Genomic DNA, 27,219 nt, shown 5'->3' with positions numbered 1-27,219 from the left:
CTAGAGTATTTTGTTGAGCAAAATAAAAAGTTGATCGATTGTTGTGCTGACTTCGAAAAGGCCAATTAACTATATTACACCTATATTTTAAAAAATATGTCACAATGATTAATTATATTAAATTTTAAGTCTTGTAGTCAGTTTTAATGATGGATAAGTCGGGGACTTTTCTGAAGGTTTTTTTTTAGACGAGACATTCGAAGTTGATAGTTCTAACTACTTTTTTTTTTTTTTGGTGTGGTGTAGATGAATAGTAGAAATAGACTTTTCAAAGTTTAATAAAGGAGATAATTCGAAACTGAAGTGGTAGTAATTATGAAAGAAAGGGGAGAAATTACAATTGAGAAGTTCATTTTAGGGGAATACAGAGTATAATACTAATGAATTTACAAAATTAATGCTCTCCACCTATTTTCGGATCATGAAACTAGAATAATATTATAGTCATCTGTTGTATGGAAGACAGGGAAAGAGAAGAAGAGGAGGAGAAGGAAGCGGCGGTTGTGGCGGATTTTGTTCGGAATGAGGTGGGGGATTGGGATGACGAGGCGAAGATTCGAGCGAGATTCAAGGCCCTGAGCGGACAGAGGTCTGATTGGTCGCCACTCTACAGTTTCTGGAGGGATTTGATTCTCAAGGTTGCTCGTCACCTTCACATCTTCATCATCCGCCCTTCCCGCGTCAAGCGCCTCTGGTTCCGCCGAGCTGGCTTGTCCCCTTTGTGCCTCGATCACGTCCTGCTTGAAATGCATCGCGCTGGAGACTTATTGTCGCCCCACCCAACTTCCTCAACCGCCCGTCTCTCTCACATTTTCCGCAGAGCGCTAGATCTTTTTGGGGCGAGTAATGACTATAGTCTCCCTCCCGGAGATTATTATATTCTTGCACCACTCTTGGAGGTCCGCTACTTCATTTTCCTCCATCATTCTTGTTTGTTCTACTACTGTTCTTTCTCAAATTTTCGGCTCTCTCTTTTTGTTCTTTTTCGAATTCCAAAGTGATCGTGCTTAATTACTCGCGGCACCTTGTGCATAGGAGCAAGCCCTTGAAGTAGTCAACAAATTGTCGGAAAACTATTGGACGACTTCTTGTGTCATAACCATGAGAAAGTTTCAGGATGTATGTCTAGGATCGAGGGAAGCTCTTGCAATTTTAGGTTACTTGTCAGCACACGACAGAGCAAGACGACTAATTGTTAACCGAGCTGATCCGATAGAGGTAGTTTCATTTCTTGTTTTCAATGTGGATATTTGTCATTTTGAGATTATTAGAGGTTAATTCAAGATCTCAGTAGGATGCCATGTTAAAAGCTTCTTATTAGAAGGGTATATTTTGCATATGGAGACTCTGATTCCAGCCCAACTTCTGCCTGCAAACGGAGCCATTCTATCATCAGCATCATTATTTCAGCTGGGAAAAGTTTCTCTTATTCCTCTAAAATCCTGGTAACTGGTATGGTTGAGAGGAATAATTTCTTTCATTCTCCCCTTTTTCGTCGTACAGGGAGTGAAAGTCTTTCTTGCTCCTGGAGCAGTTTCTAGTGACTCAAGTGTGGATTACACTTTGCTGCACTTAACTTGGACTGCAGAAAAGCTTGAGCAGCAGCTTGATGTGATTGATAAGTGCTACCAAAAGTAAGAATCTCATAACTTCTTTCGTCTATGGGTGCCAAGCTTGATGGATTTGTGAATCTGCAACTAGCAACAAGCTTAAGCATGCCTCTAGAGTAAAAATTAAGATGTCAAGTAGAAAATTTAAAAAAAATCCGTTCATATAATTCTTTAATAGGATACCAATGCATATCCCTGGACATTTATGTTAATCGAAAGGCAGAGTTCAAGGAAAAATTTACTCTTGGTATACACCATCCCCTACTTAGTAATGGCCTTGGGTTTTTCTCTCTCTTTTTCTTCTTGAGATATAAGCTCGTTGCAATACCATTGGGGCTCTGTGAAGAAACAGGAATTCAGCTTTAGCTTCTCTTAAATCTGGAAACAAGCGAGTTGCCCTGAGATATGCAAAAGAACTAAAGATGGCATCTCAGAGTAGAGAAAGATGCATGGCACTATTGGACCAGGTGGAGAAAGTACTTCAGGTTATCGCAGATACCGAGTCCTCTAAAAAGGTTTGTTCATCATGATCATATTGTCTTACACATTGTCTTTTGGTTTGTTTTCTGTGACATAAAAGAGTTGGCAATTCTCTGGTGATGCTTGGTATAATCTATAGTTGTTGAAGTCGACTCCATCATTTTCATATGGATTATTACTTCATTCTTCAACAACTTATTACCCCCGGCCAGCATTTTCACACATGATGTCTGATGCAGGTTTTGGAGGCCATGCAAAGCAGCAAACATGCTTTACTGGAAAACCAAATCAGTCTTGAAGAAGTTGAGCTGTGCCTGCAGGAAGTTGATGATAACATTGATTCACTGAAACGACTAGATGATGCTTTAGGTAATTTCCATCATCATATTTCGGTTGCACCTCAGTTGTGTTAACTAATCAGGAACGTTGTTTTGCTGAAGAATGTTGCATGATTTATAATGACTAAGATGGCTAACCCAAGTTCTTCTGTTCTATGTCTCGTCAAGTGGCTAGCTTTTTTCCTGGAAGACAACTGAAACTCATCAAGGTTCCTGATCAGACAGGGAGCTTTCATGAGAATGTCTTGAATTAATTTTTTATTTTTGCTCGGGTATCAAACCTGGCGACCCAACTCATGGCAGATGGTTCGTCAGCATAATAGATTTCTTTAATCATACTATAAAAGATTACCTTAGTAGTGTCTTGGTCTCTCCCTCTCTTGTCCATGCTACATTTATAATATATAACTATTTTCTTTGCAGTTGAAATGGAAATTTTGCTAAATCTTTCTGAAATGTGTTCCATTTCTTGAGTATTAGTATTAAACAATTCTTTTTGTTCATGTGGCACTCAATGAGAGAGTGGCTGTCTAGAAGGACAGGTGATAAACCAAGGTTCCTGAACTGGAAATCACATTCAACCCTTTGCTGTGGCACTGGACTGAACATTCTTTAGTCGATAGTTGAATAAATACATACCTGTCTAACAATCTTTGATGATAATTTTGTAGGATCAAAGGCAACATATACAGAGGTAGATGATGAAGATATAGAAGGTGAATTAAGCAAACTACAGCTGGAAATTAAAAGTGAAATGAATCAAGTTATGGCAGAAACTGGGTTTGATAGATCTACTGGACCGTCAGAGTTTTCGGAAAGAACTTTGAGCAATGGTCTTTCAAATCTTAATCTCAAGGAGGGGCTAGCCATGGAATCAGAGGCAGACTGTTGTCTAAGACCAGTTGGCAATAAACGCATGTCAAAAGAGGGCAGCCTTGAAGCTGCTTGACTTTATATTTCATGGCTAACTCAGCTTCTTTTCTAGTGTTTTGTGTATTTTGTTTTATTTTTCTGGAAATTGCTAACTACTGTGGAATCTGTCATAGGCAAGAAATGCGAATGAGCACTGTAACCTAGTAACATTGTACACTCAATTCCCTTGTGCATAACATACATAAGCATGCATAGTGACTATCTTCTCCTTTTTACTACTGCTTTTTTTTTTTCCCCTAAAAAAGAAACAGGAGAATTCCTGGTTAAAAGATGGAGTAGCTATGTTGTGATGGTTGAAGCTACTGTTTGCCAAAGTATTCTGGAGGAGGGAGCAGCGGTGTGCTGGTTAATATTAGTGCCTTCATACGTAAGTTAAAGGGTGAGGAAGCGAGTAGGTGGCTCTGTATTTGTCTTGACTTCTGAATGTGCAAATTCCCCATGCGATTCATCGCTACAGATTTTCTCAGAAGTAGAACATCTCTGCTGCTTAGCCGTCAGAATCTTCCAACCACCAAACAAAAACCGTTTATGCTTGGCAAAGGTGGCGGTTCCCACTCTTGGTCGTCATTCAATGAATCTCTCTCCTCTCTTCTCAAGAGATCGCCAACCCATTCCCATCTACAAGAAGCCAGAAGATTACATGCACTCATGCTGGTTGGCAGCATCCTCAACCCCGACAGCGACATAGCTGGCCCAGCATCACTCTTGGGTTCGCGGCTGGTGCAAGTCTATGCCCAACTGGGCTGTCTCGAGGAAGCCTTGCTCGCCTTTGGCAGACTCCACTGCGTCCACAACATTGCCTGTAATGCTATTCTTCGGGCCTATGTGGACTCTGCACACTTTTCCCAAGCAATTCACTTCTTTAATCACTTGGTATTCAAACTTGGCTTCATGCCTGATAATTACACTTGCCCGCTAATCTTAAAAGCTTGTTCAGAATTATGTGCCCTCGAAGAGGGTAGAAAGACGCATGATCTGATCCGTTCTGCTGAGGTTCACTACTGCTTTAAGCCCAACGTCTATACAAAATGCGCTCTGATAGACATGTTTGCAAAATGTGGAAGCTTGGATGAAGCACGGATGGTATTCGATGATATGCCTCAGAAAGAGAGAGACTTGGCTTCTTGGACTGCTATGATATGTGGAACGATACATCAGGGGCATGGGCAGGAAGCACTGTATTTGTTCAACACAATGAGACGCGAAGGGACAGACCCTGATTCAGTTGTTATGGCAGCTATTCTTCCAGCCTGCGGTCGATTGGGAGCCAGGCAAGAGGGAATGGCTTTGCAAGGCTGTGCTCTGAAGAGTGGTTTCCACTGTGATTTGTTTGTTTCCAATGCTGTCATGGATATGTACTGTAAATTCGGGGATACTCACCAAGCTTACAGTGTATTTTGCAGAATGCCTTGTAAAGATGTTGTATCTTGGAGCACATTAATAGCTGGCTATTCACAGAATTGTGAGTATGAAAGGAGCCTTGTGCTCTACTTAGAGATGATAAATCTGGGTGTAAAACCTAGTGCAATCATTGTGGCAAGTATTCTTCCTACACTTGGCAAACTCAACTTATCAGAACACGGAAAAGTGATGCATGGCTTTATCCTGAAAAAGGGATTTGACTCTGATGTTGTTGTCAGCTGTGCGCTCATCGAAATGTACTCAAGCTGTGGCTTAGCGGGAGGACTCGAAGTTCTTTTAAGCCTTTGGTCAGATTGGGACATCATGGTTTGGAATTCGGCAATTGCTGGGCATGCTGCTTGTGAAAACTTTAATTTGGCTCTCAGTGTCTTTAGGAAGATATGGAAGTCTAAATGTAAACCAAATTGCATCACTTTGGTCAGCATCCTTCCAATCTGTACCAAAATGGGGGCACTTAAACAGGGTATGGAAGTTCACTGCCATGCGATTAGAAGCAGTCTTATCGGAGCTGTTTCAGTCGGCAATTCACTTATTGATATGTACTGTAAATGCGGATACCTAGGGCATGGACTTAAGGTGTTTGATCACATGATGGAAAAGGATATTGTATCTTATAACACGATCATTTCTGCCTACGGATTCCATGGGTATGGAAAGCAAGCATTGGTCCTCTTTGATGAAATGAAATCTTTAGCAATGAAGCCAAGTAAGGCAACTTTTGTTGGACTCCTGTCTGCTTGTAGTCATGCAGGCCTGGTAGATGAGGGTCGGTCTCTTTACATTTCCATGATTAATAGTTATGGCATACTCCCAAATATGGAACACTACTCATGCATGGTAGACCTGCTTGGTAGAGCAGGGCACATTTGTGATGCATGCAACTTCATCAGAACAATGCCCGAGGAACCAGATGGTAATGTCCTGGGATGTTTGCTTGCTGCTTGTCGAGTTCACAACATGGTGGAGCCTGCCTATCTTCTTGCTAAAGAAATTCTCCAAGATAAGTTGGAAGATTCTGGTTACCATATACTTTTGTCCAACATGTATGCATCAACAAAGAAATGGAAAGATGCCTCAAGGGTCAGAGTTCTAATAAAGGAGAAAGGGTTAAGGAAAAAACCTGGGAAGAGTTGGATACAGATAGGTCACTGTACTCATATATTTGATGCCAGAGATACAACGCATTCAGAGTACAACAAAATACAAGTATTCCTGGAAACATTGATGTCTGAGATGAGGGAACCGTGTGTGGTGGATCCATGTTTCTCTCTCCCTTCACTTTGATAACCTGCTTGGGAATTGTCAACGACTACTGGCACTAAGTTCCATTTTTACTTTTAAGAATCCTCCCTTATGAATCTTTGCTTGTAGAATGGCAATATCACATGCCCATTTGTTTACTGTCTCCCAACTCCGAATTCCTGCAATTTCCCACTGGGAACGCTTTACCTTTGGGGTTGAAAAGGAAGATAAATAGACTACCAATTCTTCTGCCAAGTGAACTTCTGAAGAAGCTGTCCTATGATCCACTCGAATCTATAAGCCGAGTCCAGCTGCATTCATTAGTGCCAGTCATTGAGTTTAATTTTTGCGAAATCCGTCTCTCAGAACAGAAAAGTTTAAACGTATGGATCAAGAAAAGACAATCCCAGGAGACTGATTTGCTACATTCTGGAAATGATCCAAACCTCATTCCGGAACAGAGAGTATGCCACTTGTGCCTATCTTCTTGGTCGGATCCCACTTCAAGAGGAAAGCACAAACCCCCTTTCGTTTTGCCGACCTCTCTTGCTTTGGCCCTACCAAAATCATTGCCAAAGCTGTATTCCCTATCACCATCTACCACAGCAGTTCGCCAATGACACATCAAAACGGTCAAATGGAAACCGCTATACATGGATGGATGGATAAAGCTGGACATGGATGATTCCTCAAAGGGTACCAGATGTACAACTCAAAATCTACCATCTAATCTAAGAAAAGAATGAAAACATGCAATGTACCCAGATAGAGAGGCCCACTACTCGCTATTCTTCTCCACCTTTTGTTTCAGAAATGTGACGTCATGTAGCTAGATCAGAAGCTCAATACCACTTCATTAAGCCCCCCAATTATTAGCACGTTCATGCTTCTTTCTTGATTGATCCTCCATATAACCGCACTCTGAGAACCACCATCCTGCAAGCTTGACATCTAGAAGAACCCATTGTTCCCACCCTCTGTTCCTTAAGTTACCCCCAGAGACTAGACTATTCTTCAAGCACTACTTGGTAACAGAGTTTAAGCATAGGCTGTCAGACATGCTACAGGGAAACATACATACTACAAGCATCATTCAGGGTTGTTGAAGCTACCGTTACATTGTGGGATTGGTGGTTAAATTATCTAAGCATGTCAGCAGGAGACGGGTACAAATTTCATTGACACTATATACCACCACAATTAGACCCATCATTGAACAGATTCCCCACCTCCAAAATTGAAAAAAAAATATATATATATATATATATATGTATATATATATATATAGAAATTCACTTTGCCAACAGCAGATTGATAAAACAGTAAACTTATTTAATTGATAAAACATCAGGGCAACATATACTGCGCTTGTTTACAGCAAAACTGAGACAGACACATCCACACTACTGATGCCTGCATGAAGCAACCAATTCACAGAAGGTTCAAATAGAAGCAAAAAGATCAGACTTCAATAAATTCTACTGCTTAACTTGCAACATTGGATAACATTAGTCCTGCTTTAGAGAAATTCAGCAACGAAAAAAGTTAGTATCATGTCAGAATTGGTAATCATGTATAATCTGGAAAGATATCCTGTAGTGAGTATACCACTAACAGAACCACAGCCAGAGTAATTTCAAAGAAAAGATCAGATCCTGTGAAACGCAAATTGTTCACAAACATACAAGTGTGATGATGAAAGAGCTAGGTACACCTAGACAAGATAATTCACTCTAAGCAAAAGGATACAGGTCACTCTTAGGCATAAAATAGGGAGTTACGGTACCATTAGCTCTAGCATAATCGAGAAATCCATAGCATCATGTCCACGTTAGGACAATCTACACACTTGGCATCAATAGTGAAAATTATGTCAACCAAAGGCCCCATGTTTTATGCATTCAGCTACCAAGAGTTTCAATTGAAGCATCTTCTTCCTAGCCAACTGCAAAAGAAAAAATGATCTCAACTATTATAGGCCATAGGTTACGAGTTTACTTTTGTACTTTCTTTTTCTTTCTCGGGTAAGGTACCATAATTACGAGTTTTATTTTCATTGAAGTGGTAAATATGCAACAATCTGAAAAAGATAGCCTGCAAAATACTTTGTGATTAAGGCTTTTTGTTGACACATTCCAACCCAACATTCAGATGACCCACACTTTTTTCAAGATTAACTTGTTCATATGGATATGTACATAAAGCAAGACAATAGCTTAACAACACCAATTATATAACATCTTAAATAGTCTTATAAAGTAACAGACAGTTCAATTCAGAGTCCAGAAAGTCATTCTTTTCTGTTGGTTTCTTCCATTGTTTGGCTTTGAGGTTAAAAGAGAAAGTTCCATACTTCCAGCTTCTCTTGTTCAGATATGGAGAATCACTACTATGCGAATGTCTAGCTTATTATCTTACCCAAGTACTTCCATGCAGTACGTAAGGAGTTTCTATTTCAGATATACTCCTGCCCGCTGGAATCTTAGAAATATAAAATTTGACAAGTTCCACTTTTAAATGAAACAAACTCACTTCCTGGACAGTGGTGATTCTGCTTTCAGCTTCATCAAGTTGAACCTTGATAGCTTGCTCCAACTGCAAGAGAAACTTTTTCTGGGCTGCTCCTAAGAATGCCAAGTAAGAAATAATACAAGTCAGACTTGTTCAGTAACACAAAACAGCTATCATCATATGATAAAAGGACTCGTGATTATCAGCTATTGCAGTAGCTCTAGAAGTACATCCAATGGATGCAACGATTATACCTTCTAGCTGTCCTTACTTAACTCAAGGGTAAATGCTAAAGAAAATGCAGCAAATAAAACAACAATAAAACATTGTAGCCTCTTTTATATGTTAATTCAGTTTCAGCTAAGACAAGGAACAAGCAGTAATATCATCATCAAAATACAAAAGCTAGGCATATCAAAACACCAAGAATTAACTTAGACAAGTGGTGTAATTCGTGTCTAATAGCTTAAGAAGCAATATGTTGTCAGCTAACACTATAAAAGTCAAGCCAGACATGCTTTCCTTCATTCTTATCCAGTCATTCACTTTCTTATATGTGGAAATTGGATATGTACAAGAGTACCCGAAGGATGCTATGCATTCAGCAATACATCCTCAAGAATGGATATAAAGCTTTGATAACAGCAAGCTCCACAATTTTCATTTCGAATTGATTGAGTGATATAAAGTAGAGACACTAGATGAACTGTTCGTTCTATTACATGTTTTGACTTAAAACATAAATACATGAATGCTATTTTCTTGCATAGCAAAGCATAAAAAGTTTATACTAGTCAAATATATGCATATTATCAATGGACGAATGTGTCAGGAACTTCGCAGGCAAATTATCATTGAAATTGGATAACATCTCTAGTAGGGGTTTTAAATTTTCATACTTTGTCTTTCTGCAGTTCTTTTAATCTCAATCTCATGTTCTTCTAGATCTTCATTTATCTTGTCATAATCCTGCAGGTGCCGATCAACTTCTTCTTTGAATCTTTTATATATTCCAAGGAAATGTTCCTGTTGCTCTGCAGGACAGATACAATAACTAACGCATCAAGAGCAGAAATATCGCCATAAATTTTCCAACCAAACCCTTAACTTAATGCCACTAAATGTCAACAGTCACTGATCTCCATGAATGAATATTAAGAGTACATTTCATAATTGGTCTCTAATGCATTTAAGAAATAGTGGAACATATTTGTATAGCACATCGAAGACTGAGAAGAACTGTCTTGTTTTAGAAGCACAGTTAAACACGATAGCAAGGTGAAAGCCAGAAATTCTAGGAGGGAGGTGTCTTGGAATGTTAAGAGAGGGGTGGCTCGGCCAGGGTGGAGGTTCATTCTTGTTGGTTGAGAAAAGCCATCTCTCCAAAAGCTATATCAGAATTTGGTGCTTGTGATAGTTGTGGGGGTAAATCAAAATCGATGTATGCATACGCATGCAATGTATCAAGGGTCATTAGCACTCTTCACACGCCCAGGCCTGGCTCAAGCAACGTAAGTAACATGTTAAGGACTTGCTTATACTAACCTTATACAACAATATCAAGGTTATTCAGCTGAAGTGAAACATCTAGAGATCCTGCATAATCCCTCATAATCCTGCATAATCCCTCACAATTATGAAATGTACTCTTAAATGCATTAATTTTTTACAAAAAGGGTAGTTACACCCTAGTTACCCTATTGGGCTCTGGTATTTTTACAAAAGAGGTTACTAGGCGCCAGTAGTCTATTGGGATCTGGTATTAAGCTTGCATATGGATATGCTTAAAAGTAATATATATTGGTCCAGGAAGTCCATTACTTAATCAAGTTATCAAGCTTAGTTAGCTATACATTCCTGATCATGTTCATTAACACAAGCTCGATAAATTTTTGAACCCATGTGAAAATTTCAAAGACAATATAGGTTAGCCCAAAAGACTATAACCCAATCGAGTTATCAAGCTTAGCTTTTTGGAACACACACCTTCAAGTCTAGTTTCCAGCTGCTTCCTTTTGGATTGACTAAGATTGGCTAGCTTTCCCCTGAAAGAAACAAACGTTATCATGCTCACAAAAGAGACACCTCCGCAGAAGGAATCCATCATATCAAATACTTACACATCTGTTTTGATCTGAGAGTCGGCATTCTGCAACAGCAAAAATACTTCCTCAGCAGCAGCCAGCAAAATTTCAGCAGATCTTTTATTACTCGTTGACTTGACTTTGGTTTTAAAACGATCTAAAGCTACAGCAAGTAGTTTTACAGCACTGAAAGTAGGGATATGAAACATCAGAGAACAAAAAGGAAAATGGTTATTGATTTCTATTCCCTAATATAGTTTCTCTACTCAACAGACACAAGAATACCTAGCCAGTCCATCGTTTTGATTCAATTCCAAGTACATTTGAAGCTCGCTGTCATGAATCCCTGCAGAGGTGAAAAGTAAAATTACTCACATGGGAGAAAGAAAGATGTTTTTAATGAATAGCCGGGACAACTAGAGCAGGAAGTACTAGGCGGTTGTTTCGTTAGAATTGATAAACCTTTTAGTGACTCTGACATAGGACTACACCCAGTCACTTCAACATCTTTTTTGTTGCCTACACTTCTATCAGGACCACATAGAAACTCCTCAGCAATGTAGAATTCAGGAGATAATTGCCCTGATTCCCTGCAAACTGCACATCCATGGCATGATATTAACATGTCTCAAACAAAAGATTTCCGGATTATGTGATACTGCAGCTTACTGATGAAAAAACAACCTAAGGCATCTCACATAATCTACAGGCCAGCATGTGCTGTTTCTGAACAGGCATGCTTTGGGTGTTGCATGAGCAAAAGGTTTGTGAAGACATGAATATCATGTTCTTTTAAATCAAAGTGAATATATATTTTTCATTGTCAAACCATGTCCGGATGCTAGTCAGAACTAAGTCTAATTATGAGGTAAAATGATGACATAGATCATCCGAGTGTTATATTAGAGAACAATCATGCATATGTGTGCGATCATATATCTCAGCAGGAAATTTAACAGGTTCTGCACAAATGAGCAAAGTAGATGGTGATTTATGATATTACTTCAATGTTTATTGTAACCTTTTATGTGTGAGTCATCCTGTGAACTGTCAGAACCCGTTGCATCAGTAGACAATTTGGACATCTGGTTTTCACTGTCTTCTTCCATGATAAAGCTTGGTTTCATAAGATGAATATCGTTTAGCTCGTATCCACCATCCTTAAAATTTGTTAAAGAAGAGCAAAATGAATATAGTGTAACCGCTAAGATTGTGATGAGTGCCACTTAATTAGCTTTTGTTACTGAACTATCAAGGATACAGATGATCCCATTTGCATAATTGGTGTACAGTCACCTGGTTCTAAATTCAATAAACTTTTGAAGCTTCGGATACCACCCATGTTAGATATTCTCTGAGCAGGACACTGACCATGAAGTTTTCCCTGCTTACTTTTCAGTAAACAGCCAGGTGATTTGATCTCAAAAGTGGCAGTCGAAGGATCACATACAGAGTTCTTTTTGTTCTTCAACAAAGAATCAGTTATGTCTTTTTGCTGATCATTCAAGTTTGAGATCTCATCTGCTGGCTGCTCAACATCCTTCTGCTCAGTCATCAGATTAAGTGGATTCTCAAAAGAATTATTTTTATGTGTACCACTTTTCCGGTCAACAAGGACATCATTTCTCCTGTCACTGGTACTGTTAGCATGGCCAACTTTATCTTTATGCACCATTGGTTTCTCGACAGCTGGTATCGGTCTAGTTTTATTTTGTGGTTGCTGTCTCTCCCCTGCAGTTTCGTACTTTTGGCCCCACTGTGTCTCCATTACAGAGATCTCTCTCTCAATCTTGTTTCTCTTGGAAGGCAATGAATCATCATTGGAACTATCATACAATCTTCCAGACCAATCTCCTCTGAATGAGAATATTCTCTTTTGTGGACATTCTTTGCAGTGGCTAGTAGTTTTTGTGGCTTCAATTTTGTTATGTTGGTTTTTACTGGAAGCTTTCTTCTGCGCAAGTGAACAAGTCAATGGTCTCATGAAAGTATGCATTTCAGAGTCACTCTCAATTGTGTCTGAATTAGGATTTCTCTTTTCAATAGGACTCTGTGTCCCATCCCTCTCTTGATCTGGGTGCAACTCGACAGAGCTGAGACACTGCTTGTTCGATGAAGAAACATTTCCTAAGATTTCCCAGAGCTTCATTCTCAAAGTTTCTCGGCCCCCAGTTTCTGTTTTCCTATCTTTATCCTCTACCTGTTTTTTTTCTAGCTGAACTCCAGGTTCAGTTGAAGAAACAAAGTGCTCTACATGCTCTTCATTACTAATTTTCTCAGCCTCCCTGGAATAAGTAGCTTTACCGCAAGTCTTCTGCCTGCATTCATTAGCTTCTAAGCCAGTCTTACCAGCAAAAAGCTTAAGAACATGAGCTCCAGATGCTCTCCCTAATAGTTTTGATCTGGGACGTGTTCTGCTTATGACTGGGAAACTTGGAGTATGTTGTGTATCGTGACCTGCAACTGAAGAAGATCCTTTTGGGTTGAAAGATCTAGTAGAAACCCAAGGGGAGGTATCCTTCTTCAAGTCTGTCACATGTTTTTCCACAAGTGGAGTATGTCCTTCACGATCTTTGACGCAATTCCCTTTGCTAGAAGTTCCTTTTTCTGCAATTTGCATCACTGATTGATTGATATGTTTTCTATCTGCCTTGGAAATAGAATCAATGAGAACTCCTATAGAGATCTTCCTGGATTGGCTGCAGCAGCGGTGATTGCTGCTGAAACTCCTACACTCACTCACCGGTTCCTATCAGTGTAAATTACAGAAAGCCAATAAGTATCCAGCTTTCATATGAACTGCTAAGAGGAGCTAAACGAGCTGGAAATAAGCATGAATAATACGCCATGGATAGAATGTTTGATGAGGATTGGTAGTTGGCACGTATTACTCACCTGTTGAGGATTAGTCTGTCTACCAACATCCATGTTCGCAGCTTCAGCAGAATTTGCTGGATCTAAATTAAAAATAAACTAGAATATAAAATCATCCTCGTGATATTTCCTAAATGTTTGAAGGACTACAAAATCTATTATAAACAAGGAAAATAAATGGAGATACACTCGACCTCTGTACACGGAACTGGTGCTTTCGAATTTCGGCATAGAAAAACAAAAGTTAGCCCCTAAAACTTTGAACCGTAAGCAATTTGAGCTATGAAAAGATATTCAGATCTGGAATTCTTTCCAGATGTTTAATTATAGTGAACAGGAGCTCAGGACATGCACAAAATCGACGAGGGACAAGCTGCTATATAAACTCAAACAAATATAAATGCACGGAACAAGTTACAAGGCATTCTCATCCACATTCCAGATCAAAAACTGAAAATAATATAGACGAGGAATGCTCCTTACAGTAACACCGATTATATTCGTTGATGCTGTGAGATTCTGATGCAAGACATGTACGTAAGGCGAAACCGTTTCTATTTATATTTCGGGTTTGAATCCAAAAGTGGAACAGATCATGAGAACTGTTGCAGGGGGTACTGGAGTAGCGGAAGAACGTGATGCCGTGACGGAGATAAATGGAGAAATGAGGCGGGAAAGACCAGTCCGGAACTCGCGTATTTCTCATCGTTAACGGCCCCAGAATGCTATTATAGACCACTGTGCGCATGTGCGCCCAGTACCCAGTTTCATTGCCTAGACAAATATGCCCCTCGTTTTTTTTTTCTTTTTAAGAACTCGATATAATCTATATAATGTATACATTACCTATATTATATCTATACTATATATCTATTTATATTGTATATAATGAGAGCACATTTTTAGTATCACACTTAATTTTAATATGTTAATTTTTATTTTTTAATATTTAATTAATTTTTTTCTCAACTTTCATTTTTCTCAATCTCTTAACTTTCCATTCTCTTCTCTCAACTTTCACATCTCTTTTTCTTCTTTTATTTGTATATTTTTTTATTACTAATTATTGTTGCACGTGATTCCTACAAATATATAAAAAATTATAATGTGAGAGAAAAAAAAATATATAAAAAGATACAAAATATAGTGAGATAATGAAAAAGAAATACGGAGTGAAGTAAGAAAAAAATTATAATTATGAATTTATTAAAAATATAGAAGCTTGTCAGAAAAAAATAAATATAGAGAATGTGACTATGTGAGAGAGAAAAGAATAATTATAATAGAGTTTATTAAAATTATGAAAGTTCGTGGCAAAATATATGAAGAACATGAGAGAAAAAAATTGAGTAGTGGGTTGAGGGAAAAAGCAAAATTTATGATTATAAATAATTAAAAAATATTAAAATTACTAGTATGGATAATTATTTTTTGAAATAATAAAATAAATGAAAGGAAAAAATGGGACAATCAAAATTTGGTACGATCAATAGGCTTTCTTTTATACTAGTTATCATATCAGTTTCCACGAGCATATAAAAGGAACATTGGTGTGCGATGATAAAAAAAAAAAAAAAAAGAAATTTGGTAAAAGAATAAATCATAATTATAAATATAGTAAATATAGAGAAGTAAGGTGAGAGAAATGCGGAGTAGTGGGTATTTAAGAGAAAAAATACTTATAAAATTATTTAAAATATTGAAATTACTAATCTAGCCAAATATTTTCAAAGAGAAGAAATGAAATGAAAGGTAAATTGAAGCAATCTAAAGCTGGTAGGACCAAAAAGTTTTCTTTTATAACATTATAAAACCTTGGTGTGAGATGATAAGAAAAAAAGTTTATGAAAGAATAAATTATAATAAATGTGGAAAAGTAAAAGTGAGATAATAATGTGGAGTAGTGGGTGGGTAGGAGAAAAAAAATATATAATGTAAAATTATTAAAAAATATTAAAATCACTAATTTGACCAAAAAAATTTAAAGGAAGAAAATAAAATAAAAGGTAGATTTGTGTATTCAAAAATTAGTATAACAAAAAAAAATTCTTTTATAATAATTAGTTATCGTCTCACTCGGTTCGCGTGTGCATATAAAAAGAACATTGATGTGAGATGATAAGAAAAAAAAATTGTTAAAAGAATAAATTATAATAAAATATAGAGAAGTAAGGTGAGAGAGACATATGGGGTAGTGGATAGTTAAGAGAAAAAATAATAATTATAAAATTATTAAAAATATTGGATTACTAATCTGACCAAATATTTTGAAAGCGAATAAATAAAATGATGGGTAAATTGGAGCAATCTAAAATTAGTACGATCAAAAGATTTTCTTTTATAGTAGTATAGACTTTATTATTCTAATTAATATATTTTTAACATAAGAATAAGTTTTTTAAAATTTCAAATTAATTGTGTACCACATATGCTTGTTATATATAATTGAAGAAAGGTGAATCGGTTTCTCAACTATTTTAGTATATTAATTTTAATACTTAATTGAATTTTATTAATTTATTTATTAACTTAACTTTCCCTCATTATCTTTCAATAGTTATTCTTTTTTTTTAATTTTCATTTAATTTTATTGTCACTATTTTTTTATAGATTTAATAATTAACTTATTATTATATATATATATTTTTATTAAATAATAAAAAATTATAAATATTTTATCCATCTATCTATATCTTTATCTTCCATATTATTATAAAGAGCACTCTATTGGTGTTTTCAATTTATTGGTATGTCAATTTTTTTTTAACATTCATGATTAATTAAAAAAAATTAATAAACAAAATTATATACGATAGAAAAGAAAAGAAAAACATCACTAATGTATATAGATAAATTTATACCATCATAAAAAATTATTAATATGTACACAAAAGTTTATATAATCATCTAAACTTACATCCCATCTCTGTCATCTATAAAATGGTACAAAAAATTGCCAAAACCTATTTATTAAAGAAAATATTCAAAAGGGGTGGAGGAAAACACACCCGATAGCTTCTTGTGAAATGCACCTATCATTATACGAAGAATATGTAAAACATTGTTAATATTTAGCATAAATAAAATTTTCAATAGTAAATGTAAACTTAAATTAATAAAGATGTTGGAAATATATGGACAATTTACCATTGGCCGAACAGAATAATTGGAATCCGAGTGGCAATTGATGGTGCAAACCTCCGTGATGAGAACGCCTCTGCTAGTTAGAAGATAGAGTATGCTCTAATCTACATACATCCGAAAACAAATATGTCGTTAGGTTCTTTGGGTATTTGACAATACCAATTCCTTCGATCACTTGAATTTATTAATATTTAAAGTTAATTTATTTTACTCATATTGATAATTTATTATCAAAATTTTTGTAGGAACGACTATTCTTGTATAAGAGAATTTATCAAAATTTATTTATAAAGTCAATTGATCAAAAGACTATTCTTATATATATACTAGTTTTTCATCCCATGCGATTCCTTACGGGCATATAAAATAAATCTTGGTGTGAGATTATAAGAAAAAAGTTATAAAAATAATAAATTATAATAGGTATAAAAAAATAAAAGTGAGAGAAAAATATAAAATAGTGGGTGGTTAAAAGAAAAAATAACGTTAAATTATTAATTTGATAAAAAAAATTTAAAGGAAAAAATAAAATAAAGGGTAAATTTAAATATTTAAAAATTGATATAACAAAATGTTTTCATTTATAATAGTATAGATATACAATTGAGATTGTTCTAACCCACGCATATATAATCAATAGATTAAATAGAACGTAAATAGGAGACAATATTTGGAGAATAATCTCATTTAATAATTTAATTGTATCTAAAGGTTTTTTTAAATAAAACATATGAGGCCGATAAATTTTGGGTGTGGCATTTATCATAATTGTGGACAACCCAATATCGTATGACAATTTCAGTTTATCACTTTAACTATCTATTTATATATACATATCTAATTAAATAAGGCTCCGTTTATTTTATGTAATAGAATTGAAGTGGTATAATTAATGAATCATAAAATTTCAGATATATAGTTTTAGGATTATGTAATCTTTTATTGGATGAAGTATTGAATTAGTATACGATAATTTTATCTTAAATTTAAAGATATGCCAGTAATTCCAAAAAATATTATGAAATATTAAAACTACCCCTTAATAAAATAAAACTATCATCATTATAAAAATAGTTTTTTTATTAGCAATTTTAAATTTCAATTATTATTATTTTTTGTTTAGTTTCAAAACACCTAAAACAAAAATTAACATATAATTTCACTTACTCTTGACAAAATTATCAATATCTTTTTTCATACAAGAAATATATATTTTTGACTTTAGGACACTTGCATGGTGAGATATAAATATAATAATTTGAATATTTTATAAATTTAAAACTCAAAATTACATATATTTATTAATATTAGGACATAATAAAACTAACTTTTTCCCATGCAATCTTGTATGCAAGCACATTAAAAATGTAAATTATAATGTGGGGATCAAAATAATTAAAGTCAACTTTTTAAAATGACAATTAGAGAAATCGTATAATTTGATTGGAATTAATACTGAAGTTCATCAAACAGATAAACTTATAATTAAATGAAAAATACATAAATGATTGTGAAGTTGTTTAGAAAAATCAGAACCAAAATGAACTTTTACCCGCATTCTCTGTGAACATTAATGTATAAAACACGTTAATTATTCATTTTGGCATAAAACGGTCTTCGCTACAAAATTTTGGCATGAAAAGGATCAAACTCCTAGACTATAGGGCCATCGGTACAGATGATGAATCCGATCTCGTATTCCTGTCCCTCCACGTGGAGATAAGTCTCCGGTTTTTTTCTTTCCCCTCTTCTCTTCTCAGGTGCAGGGTATACCACGCCGGCACAAGTTTCAAGTTTCAACTTCAATTTCTCTCAATGGCTAGTCTCACCGGCGTCCACATCCATTTCCCCGCTTTCATCTCCTTTAAGCCTCTATCGCCTTCTTCCCAATTCAGTCCATTCGCAACCCCTCGCCATACTAGCGGTATCGGGAGAATCCGATGTTCCATTGCCGAGGGTCCGCCCGCTGTTTCCTCTTCTTCAGAAAACGACAGTCAGAAATCAATGGTAGACTGCGTGATTGTCGGGGCTGGCATCAGCGGCCTGTGTATCGCCCAGGCCTTGGCCACGAAGCATGCTAACTCGAATCTGATGGTGACGGAGGCCAGAGAGCGTGTCGGTGGAAACATAACCACCGTGGAAAGGGACGGCTATCTGTGGGAAGAAGGCCCCAACAGCTTCCAGCCCTCGGACCCGATGCTCACTATGGCGGTGTGTTGCTCATTACTTATTTTTCTTTCGCCGCATTTTAGATTCTCACCGTGCAACGGTTCTACTCTGTCTCTGTGAAATTTTTCGTTAGTAAAATTTATATTGCAGGTGGACAGTGGTTTGAAAGATGAATTGGTGTTGGGAGACCCAAATGCGCCTCGCTTCGTGCTGTGGAATAGCAAGCTGAGGCCAGTGCCCTCCAAGCCTATGGACTTGCCATTCTTCGATCTGATGAGCTTTCCTGGAAAGCTCAGAGCTGGTTTCGGTGCCATTGGTCTTCGCCCACCCCCACCAGTTTGTGCTTCCCGCTCTCCTTTTTCTTGTTTCGTACATTATACTACGTTTATTCTCATCTCTGAGACATGTCAAAGGTAACAGGGTCACGAGGAATCAGTTGAAGAGTTTGTCAGGCGTAACCTCGGCAGTGAAGTGTTTGAACGCTTAATAGAGCCATTTTGCTCTGGTACTCCTCTCTTATTCCACTTATGATCTTTTAACTGGCATGCTCTGCTTTGATAGACAAAAGCAAAACCTAGACCTATGGAAGGCACTTAAAGTCTTGGGAATTGGAGAAATTTCTTTGTTTAGAAATTGTTGTGAACTTAAAAATGTCTTATGAAATTTTGCCTTACTAGTATCTCTCAACTGCTTTCTGATTGTGTTACTATATCATTGTTAAATTATGTCAGGTCTTGTTAGTTCATAGCAAATGCAGACAACACTCTCTGGCAGCTTTAAAACCAAGTCTAGTATGCATAAGCTCCAAACTTATTTTTATACCTGCCTGTTTGGACACTCTCAATGCATGTGAAAGTAGTCGTTGAGCCCCAGGCAATTGTACTTGAAGTACTAGGATGGAAAACAAAATGCCTATGGCAGGAAAATCTGTTTCCATTATAGTGTGTATGTCTGTTAGGACTGTATTGTTGTCTCTTGATAAAGGGAAAACGAAAATGGCACTTGACATGTAAACGATCATCCTTTATATTCATAATAAAAGGACTATGTGCATTCCTATATAGCAAATAGAGCGAATCATTGATATGCCAAAAATGTTATTCTACTTTTCTATTCTCAATGTTTGAGTCTTTGCAACCAAACACACTGTACTTTCCAGAAGCTTAGCAGAAGCTGGGTTCATGGATTGGGCTAGGTCACTTGTCGTTCTAACTTCATCTATAAACTTGAAATATTCACACAAGCGATTAATTTATTATTCTTCATTAAGTTCAATCCTTATTTTCTAACGTCGTCATAATTTAGGAATAACTATTTTATTTAATCCAAGATGGTGAGAAACTAAGGAGCAAGGCTCATAACGAGGATATACCAAGTGTCGAAATTCAAAGTCTGGGGAAGAGAGTTTGGATGGAAGGCTAAGATAAAGTGTTTTGCCTTTTGTTTTACTCATGCTTGAATTGTACGAGTGAACAAGAGAAGTGTAGCTGTGCCCTCAAAAGGCAAGACAAACGCAATTTTATGCTCATGCCCTTAAACAATTAGCTCTAAGGGCATGAATTGTCAATATGACCAACACTTTATCACACAGTGAAGACAGGATCTTTTATGATGCACACTTAAATACTTTTCTAAAGAGATGTATGGAACATGAAGTCATACCTCTGCTTAGAGATCACCACCTGCATCAAAGTACTTGACAATATTTTGGACATAAGAGGATCATCATTCGAATATCTCATAATGGTTTTCCTTCTTTTTTTTTCCCAGAAGCTTAATTCAGCATATCAATGTCACAAGGTCAATACCTTATCTTTGAGAATGCTTGTAGTATTTCCAATATCATTTGTACTTTTCAGGGAACTAGTAAATATACGTGCGTTGCACATATTGCAAGTGTTCGTAGAAAAAGATTAAGTTCATGAAAAACTATGACAATATAATTTAATATATCAGGAAATATTTTATTTAGTATGGTCAAGAATATGAATAAATAACAATAACAGTTTATTAGTACTACAAAAACTTTTATTTTTTCAAATTAATATATTTGTCTTAGATATTCTGTAGGATGTTTTCACTCTTCTGATACATAACTTTTCAAAAAATATATTCATGATAAAAGATCTATATACTCAAACATATCTATACTTAATTTTTCAATATTAGAGGTTTTACTTTTGATTTTCATCCTTAGTGCAACTTTTTATGTACGCAATTGTACTTTTGACTTTTTTATTATTAGAATAATTTGTTAATTCTTATTGTCGATTTTTCTTTAGTAGTAAATATCTTTCATTGATGAGTTCTAACTATTTTATAGTTAAATTGTTGTATCTTCACACTCGGTTGTAGAAGAATATTGATAATTTTAGTTTTTGTCATTAATAGTTTGAGGAGAATAATATTCAGCAGTGTTTTTGAGTTTGAAGCTAATATTTATTTTTATGATCATTTATTTAACCTAGCTAGATGTACACTATTATATTTTTCTTTTATAATTAACGGTAAAAACAAAACTTAAAAGTATGAAACAAAGTAATTTAAAACATGGGTTATATTCTTTTTCTTACAAAAACATTAAAAGTTACATTCATTCATGCGGATGAGACACAATAATTGGAGGTATCAAATTGAAACATAAATATTTTATATTCTCATAAAAATTTCTTATGATGAAGCAAATTCTCTAAGGAAAATGCACATCGTAAAACATATTATAGTTATTACTTTTACTTTTATGTCAAAGTAGTTTTTCAAATTCATAGTACTATCAATATTCAACCTCCTAAATCTACATATAAAATCCAAATAGGACTAATTATCAACAATAACATGATCATGAGTTTAAGTTTTGTCAAAATTGGTGGACCTTTTGTCATGTATTATTATTTTTTTCTTTCACTTGTAACTGACTTTGTTGCTAACAAATTGCATTGTTGTATTGTACTTCTTCTGCTGAAAATGTAATATTATTACGGCCTTCTGCACAACAAAATTGAAGAATTAAAAAAAAAAATCATTATTACATCTATAAAGTCTATATGTATGGCTTTAAGAGTTTTGTCAAAATATGCCTTCATAAAATATCTTAACAAATTATACTGTGTGTTGTTTTTCATGCATGATTGATGTGGGCAAAAATATAAACAAGAAATAAATTTGTTTTGAAAATCATCCATATTACTCAATTCAAATGTGTTTCATTAGATAAAAAGAATGTTTTGCCATAACTCTTATTCAAATATTTTCAAATGATATCATTTTGGAACTCCGTCTTATAGTGCAGATCAAGTTTACTTCGATGGGAATGAATTTGTCTTCATATTTTTCTTGTTGCAAACAGTTAATAAACATTAAATATTTCAAACTACGTAGATGTAGACGTAATCAAGTGTATATATTTTTTCAAAATAAATAAGTATATATATGCATAAACAGATATAATTAAAAATCACTTACGAATAGTAATTTTATTGAAAAGATTATGTAGTTCAATGAACTTATAACTTATTACCAAGCAAAGTTTAAGTTTAATGTATTACAAGTTATTAAAATATTACAAAAGGCAAAATTTCAATTTAGTTTGAATCTTGGGGGAGTGGCAACCGTCGTTCTTTAACTAAGGCATTTCAATTCTTTTGATGAAAATCACCAGGAAACCCGCCGGAGCAATTGAGAATTTTTGGGAATTGGGGATTCTTTACGAAATAAGCCGGATAATTGCACATTGTAGCTTATGTGGCAACCATCTCTTGCCATTTTGGAGGACATTGAAGACATTTATGGGTATTTCTTCTTGAATTTCAACATTTGATTTGCAACCAAAAGTGTGTTCAATCTTCTTCAAAATGGCTAGAGATGGTTGCTATAAGTTGCCAAGTGCAATTTTCCCGTTCATTTGGAAAAAATTCTCCAATTACCAAGAACCCCCAATTGCTCCAGCGGATTTCAGGTTGTTTTTTGCCAGAAGGGCTGAAATTGCTACAAAATCATAAATTTCAGAACTAAAATTGCCATTGCCTTGGTAATTGATGATTGCCACCCCCAACATACATGACGAAAATTGTAATTTTGCCTATTGTAGAACACAACGTATTATGATAATAAGATACATAAATACCATTGAATATAATTTTATTATACAGAAATATCAGTCTCACAAAAAAATTGAAGAAACATTCACATTTTGGAATAATAGAGATTGAGATAAAACTTCAGGTGCACCCGTTCGATTTGTCTAGTGATTTCATGTTATATTGTAAGGGTCTTATTCCAGTAAGTTACTACAATGTGAATGTAATGTAAAAAAACTATTAATGTGAATTAATAAATACAAAAGTAATTAATGAGAGTTAATAAATATAAAAAGTAATTAATAAGTATGTTATTTTACATTCTTACCTTAAAAATAATAATATTTTAAAATTAGTTTAGTGGAACCAAAAAATGAAAGAAACTTTTAGAGGTATTTATATTTTTAGATATGGTATGGATAAAGCATTATTATGTCACATTTTTCTTCTCTATACAGGTGTTTATGCTGGTGATCCATCAAAACTGAGCATGAAAGCAGCATTCGGGAAAGTCTGGAAACTGGAGAAAAATGGTGGTAGCATCATTGGTGGAACCTTTAAAGCAATCCAGGAGAAATCTAGTAGTCCTAGGGCACCTCGAGATCCGTATGGAAATGCTTATCAAGCCATTGCTTGTTTCTCTTTGTCGTAATTGTGCATGAATACTCAGAAATTTGATTGAGTACATTTGCAGGCGCTTACCAAAACCAAAAGGTCAAACGGTTGGATCATTCAGAAGGGGCCTGGCCATGTTGCCTAATGCAATTTCGTCCAGGTACTTGTCCTTTCATTTCAAAGAAATACATATGGAATTTCTTATTTCCACATTTAGATTTCTTTTTTGTATGCTCATTCTGCTTAGCAAGCCATTGTTAAATTTAGGTTTTTCAATTTCCATAAAAAATTGAACTCAAATGACAGCTTTCTTTTGAAAAAAGAGAAATTCAATATGAAGGGATGCGACATACGTCTTAGATTTTCAAATCCAGACAGGCACTTGCCTGTCTTAGGTATCGTTGTAGATATATGTCAAAATTCTTTTAGAAATAAATGCAGAAAAGGTAACAATGTGTGATGACTTAGTTTTGCAAAAGTCAATGCCATTGCGACTATGCATACTATAGTTGTTTGTTGATAAAGAAGCAAATACTGAGGGAGAAGAGGGACAACTTATAGTTCCATATTTGTTTGCCCATGGGTGTTCGTGTTTCTAGCTTAGGAAACAAAGTCAAGTTGTCATGGAGACTAACGACTATCACTACCCTGGAGAATGGAGGATATTCGTTGACCTATGAAACTCCTGGTGGATTGGTTTCTCTGCGGAGTAGAAGTGTTGTACTGACTGTTCCATCCTATGTTGCAAGCACAATGTTACGCCCACTTTCGGTGTGTTCTCTTTATATTTTCACTTGACTTATTTTTTGTTCAATTATGTGTAGAGAAATCATGCAGTATGTTTTCCTTTTTTTCCCCCCCTCTGTGGACTTATTTCTTGGAAACTTATGTGTAGAGAAATGTTATCAAACTCTCCTCCTACCGATTCACACCAGAAAGGAGGAAAAAAGAGAAGAAAAACAACCATTATATTGGGGGATGTGCTGGAATTAATTGAGGGATCAAGTCTTCAGTCAAACTTAAAGTTACAAAGTTATGAGTAACTTTTGATTGAAAAAGATCTTGAAATCTAAACAAACTTTCTGCAGCGATATGCTCGTATCCATGTATAGTCCTGGCCCTCTCATGATGGGCCATTAAGAAACAGACAGAAAGCTTTGACTTGGATTTGTACAAACCCATTAGTAATTTCTCATGTCTGACAGAATGTGCACAAAGGAAACGCACATTGCCGCAAACCAGGTTACCTTAGAAAATAAAGGGTTAGCCTACTGTAAGGTTAAAAAGAAAAACTAATGGAGGACCAAATTTAGTCCCTCTATTCCATTTTTAGCATCAGTTATGAAGTGGCGGTTTACAGACATTGCAGAAGACAAACTGCAGCAAACCGGATTGCTATGTTTTGGCTTTTCCACGGAAGGGCTACCGTCACATACTTTTGCTTGCTTTGTTTCTGGAAGTGGAACTGCTGTTAATGGTACATGTGGCGAAAGAGGATCTTCTGGAATCACATTCAATGTACCAGTGGCAATTTTTTTCTTTTTTTTTGTTTTGATGAGAGAAGAACATCTATTAAGTGCATGCAAAAATAAAATGGAATGGTTCTGTAGCAATTCATTGTGCTGTATTAGTGTGTACTTTATAGGTGTTTGTTTATTAGCTTTGTTAATAGGTTATGCTGGTGATTTTATATTCTTCATGTACATGTGGTTGCTTCAGGAATAATTATTATTCTAAACGTAATGTTTTATGTCATGCTATTTGATTTGAGTGTGTATTTTTCTTCACCATGCCTAAAATGGATTTGTTGCATAACCGTATGCCCGTTGTTTGCAGGCTGTTGCAGCAGATGCATTATTAAAATTATATTATCCACCAGTTGCTGCAGTCACCATTTCCTATCCAAAAGAAGCAATTCGTAAAGAGTGTTTGATTGATGGTGAACTAAAGGGGTTTGGGCAGTTGCATCCCCGTTCCCAAGGAGTGGAAACTTTGGGTAAATCTGCTATGTATTTCAATTATCCAGAAAAGAACTAGTATCATGGACTTTGCTGTTAAAGTCATGGGTATTAATTTGTCTTGAATATGGCTTACTGGGATTTTTGGCTGGGTGCAAGAATAAAACTTTCTATACCACAGATATAACCTCTTTATTGTTTCATTTTATACTGCAGGAACTATATACAGCTCATCTCTTTTTCCTAACCGTGCACCACCCGGGAGGGTTCTTCTTTTGAACTACATTGGAGGAGCAACCAATCCCGGAATTACGTTGAAGGTACACAAAATTTGGGAACTAAAGCACACCTGTATGTTTGTGTGCTTTAGACCGAGTTTGTTCAACCCTTGAAAGGAATATGTAGTAAATTCACAGAGGCTATACAAGAGATACCTCTTTGTGACTCCAGTTAGTAGAATCAACAAAATTCCAAATTCCAATACATAAGGATCCCTCCTTAATTGTCAAATTTCATTATCCAAAAGAATATTATTGGAGAAGCGATTTCAATCAATTTCCACATTTCCACGAACTTTATCCAAAGTCACGTTTGTAAACTTTGGCATACCTGTCAATCAAATTCTAGAGATCCCTTAAAGTGTATAAACTAATCTGATGCTACTCAGTTAGAAATGTGCGCTTTCAAGTTTAGTGCAGCTCTTGACATGAACAGTGTGACGTATTCCACGTTAGATTATATTCTAAAACTCCTCAGTTTGATTTTGTTTAAAAATGCGCCTAACTTGAGGTTATGGCTTAAGCCAAGTCCGATTAAGTTACCCGTGTAATAAGTTGCTTAAAAGAGCTACCTATGATATTCCAACCCAAATACGAACTGCTTATTAGAAGAGCAATTGACTTTGCTGCACTGAAAGCACAATTGCTTATGCTTGATATTGGTGTATGACGGTGAAGAATTTCAGTGTTAGCGTACTTCTATGCATGTGCTCCTTGAACTCTGTTAAAGAGCATTTTTCAGTTTCCATATTGTCATTTCTCACATGGATTGTTTCCTCATTACTTGTTCTTTGATCAGACGAAGAGCCAACTTGTGGACTCGGTGGATCGTGACCTCAGGAAGATGCTCATAAATACTAATGCACCAGATCCACTTGTCCTGGGGGTACGTGTGTGGCCACAAGCTATTCCACAATTTATGATTGGTCACTTGGATGTGTTGGATACTGCACAAAATGCTCTCAGTAATGGTGGTTTTAAAGGTCTCTTTCTAGGGGGTAACTATGTGTCCGGTGTAGCGTTGGGCAGATGCGTGGAGGGTGCATATGATGTTGCAGAAGAGGTGACAGATTATCTGTCACAATGTGTATATAGGTGAACTATATTTGGTTCCAAGTTTTAGGATTAGTTAAATTGTTTTAAGACCAATAGCAAATGGCGGGAGTTTGTTTCTTAATTTTTTTCAAGAAGGAATGCAATTGACCTCTTGGAGTTGAGTAGATCACGATATTTGGAGTTGAACATCCACTAGCATATACAGAATTATATCTCAGACCTTGTACCAAGTACCAAACGTAGCATTTCCATATATGTCAAAGATGATATCCATTTTATTTAATTATTCATGATGTTTCTACACTCAATGTTTATGCCAATATTTGTTCTGAAATCTTTCCACTCCATGTTGATGTATATATGTACAGCAAGTGTTGTGTGTATTGGTGTGTGGCATTATTGTTGATTGGAGAAGTTAATTGTACTAGC

The 27,219-nt window shown here is 35.6% G+C and overlaps 4 protein-coding genes across 6 annotated transcripts; 3 read left to right on the top strand and 1 right to left on the bottom strand.

Moving 5' to 3' along the window:
- Positions 1–224: 224 nt before the first annotated feature.
- On the top strand, positions 225–3,562 carry LOC105162976 (SNF7 family protein). Of its 2 annotated transcripts, none has more exons than XM_011081159.3 (6): positions 225–899; positions 1,036–1,218; positions 1,504–1,634; positions 1,963–2,125; positions 2,330–2,459; positions 3,100–3,562. In XM_011081159.3, the coding sequence occupies exons 1-6, from the start codon at positions 456–458 to the stop codon at positions 3,375–3,377; spliced, it is 1,329 nt and encodes a 442-aa protein (XP_011079461.1). In that variant the 5' UTR covers positions 225–455; the 3' UTR covers positions 3,378–3,562. The 2 variants fall into 2 exon arrangements, with proteins under 2 accessions (XP_011079461.1, XP_088737304.1); XM_088881178.1 differs by having other exon boundaries at positions 226–899; positions 1,957–2,125.
- Positions 3,563–3,699: 137 nt separating this feature from the next.
- On the top strand, positions 3,700–7,224 carry LOC105163338 (pentatricopeptide repeat-containing protein At5g27110-like). The gene has a single exon (XM_011081651.2). The coding sequence runs from the start codon at positions 3,785–3,787 to the stop codon at positions 6,065–6,067; it is 2,283 nt and encodes a 760-aa protein (XP_011079953.2). The 5' UTR covers positions 3,700–3,784; the 3' UTR covers positions 6,068–7,224.
- A 55-nt stretch (positions 7,225–7,279) lies between these two features.
- On the bottom strand, positions 7,280–14,176 carry ASY3 (asynaptic protein). Of its 2 annotated transcripts, none has more exons than XM_011081652.3 (11): positions 13,978–14,176; positions 13,516–13,577; positions 11,882–13,369; positions 11,642–11,780; positions 11,083–11,217; positions 10,906–10,966; positions 10,657–10,806; positions 10,523–10,581; positions 9,436–9,570; positions 8,558–8,649; positions 7,280–7,970 (listed from the first exon to the last, which is right to left on the bottom strand). In XM_011081652.3, exons 2-11 carry the CDS (start codon positions 13,546–13,548, stop codon positions 7,899–7,901), a joined length of 2,364 nt encoding a protein of 787 aa, XP_011079954.1. In that variant the 5' UTR covers positions 13,549–13,577; positions 13,978–14,176; the 3' UTR covers positions 7,280–7,898. The 2 variants fall into 2 exon arrangements, with proteins under 2 accessions (XP_011079954.1, XP_088737322.1); XM_088881196.1 differs by having other exon boundaries at positions 8,558–8,643.
- Positions 14,177–18,271: 4,095 nt separating this feature from the next.
- Positions 18,272–27,098, top strand: PPOX (Flavin containing amine oxidoreductase family). The gene is made up of 9 exons (XM_011081162.3): positions 18,272–18,849; positions 18,958–19,143; positions 19,228–19,312; positions 23,342–23,489; positions 23,578–23,658; positions 24,098–24,269; positions 25,335–25,494; positions 25,673–25,776; positions 26,534–27,098. The coding sequence occupies exons 1-9, from the start codon at positions 18,274–18,276 to the stop codon at positions 26,831–26,833; spliced, it is 1,812 nt and encodes a 603-aa protein (XP_011079464.1). The 5' UTR covers positions 18,272–18,273; the 3' UTR covers positions 26,834–27,098.
- The last annotated feature ends 121 nt before the right edge of the window (positions 27,099–27,219 follow it).

Source organism: Sesamum indicum, linkage group LG6 (genome assembly GCF_026168435.1).
Source record: "Sesamum indicum cultivar Baizhima isolate 11 linkage group LG6, ASM2616843v1, whole genome shotgun sequence".
In the NCBI taxonomy this organism is placed as follows: Eukaryota; Viridiplantae; Streptophyta; class Magnoliopsida; order Lamiales; family Pedaliaceae; genus Sesamum; species Sesamum indicum.
This window is presented reverse-complemented; position numbering and strand designations above follow the sequence as displayed.

What these genes read in the sequence shown, in the direction of transcription:
- LOC105162976 (XM_088881178.1), top strand. Translation starts at nt 456, where the DNA reads ATGGAAGACAGGGAAAGAGAAGAAGAGGAGGAGAAGGAAGCGGCGGTT. An exon ending in ACCGAGCTGATCCGATAGAG is followed by an intron (nt 1,219 to 1,503) that starts GTAGTTTCATTT and finishes TTCGTCGTACAG; the next exon opens with GGAGTGAAAGTCTTTCTTGC. An exon ending in ATACCGAGTCCTCTAAAAAG is followed by an intron (nt 2,126 to 2,329) that starts GTTTGTTCATCA and finishes TGTCTGATGCAG; the next exon opens with GTTTTGGAGGCCATGCAAAG.
- LOC105163338 (XM_011081651.2), top strand. Translation starts at nt 3,785, where the DNA reads ATGTGCAAATTCCCCATGCGATTCATCGCTACAGATTTTCTCAGAAGT.
- ASY3 (XM_011081652.3), bottom strand. Translation starts at nt 13,548, where the DNA reads ATGGATGTTGGTAGACAGACTAATCCTCAACAG. An exon ending in TTATGCAAATGGGATCATCT is followed by an intron (nt 11,781 to 11,881) that starts GTATCCTTGATA and finishes ACAAATTTTAAG; the next exon opens with GATGGTGGATACGAGCTAAA. An exon ending in GGATGACTCACACATAAAAG is followed by an intron (nt 11,218 to 11,641) that starts GTTACAATAAAC and finishes ATGGATGTGCAG; the next exon opens with TTTGCAGGGAATCAGGGCAA.
- PPOX (XM_011081162.3), top strand. Translation starts at nt 18,274, where the DNA reads ATGAAAAGGATCAAACTCCTAGACTATAGGGCCATCGGTACAGATGAT. An exon ending in GTCTTCGCCCACCCCCACCA is followed by an intron (nt 19,144 to 19,227) that starts GTTTGTGCTTCC and finishes CAAAGGTAACAG; the next exon opens with GGTCACGAGGAATCAGTTGA. An exon ending in CCTAATGCAATTTCGTCCAG is followed by an intron (nt 23,659 to 24,097) that starts GTACTTGTCCTT and finishes TCGTGTTTCTAG; the next exon opens with CTTAGGAAACAAAGTCAAGT.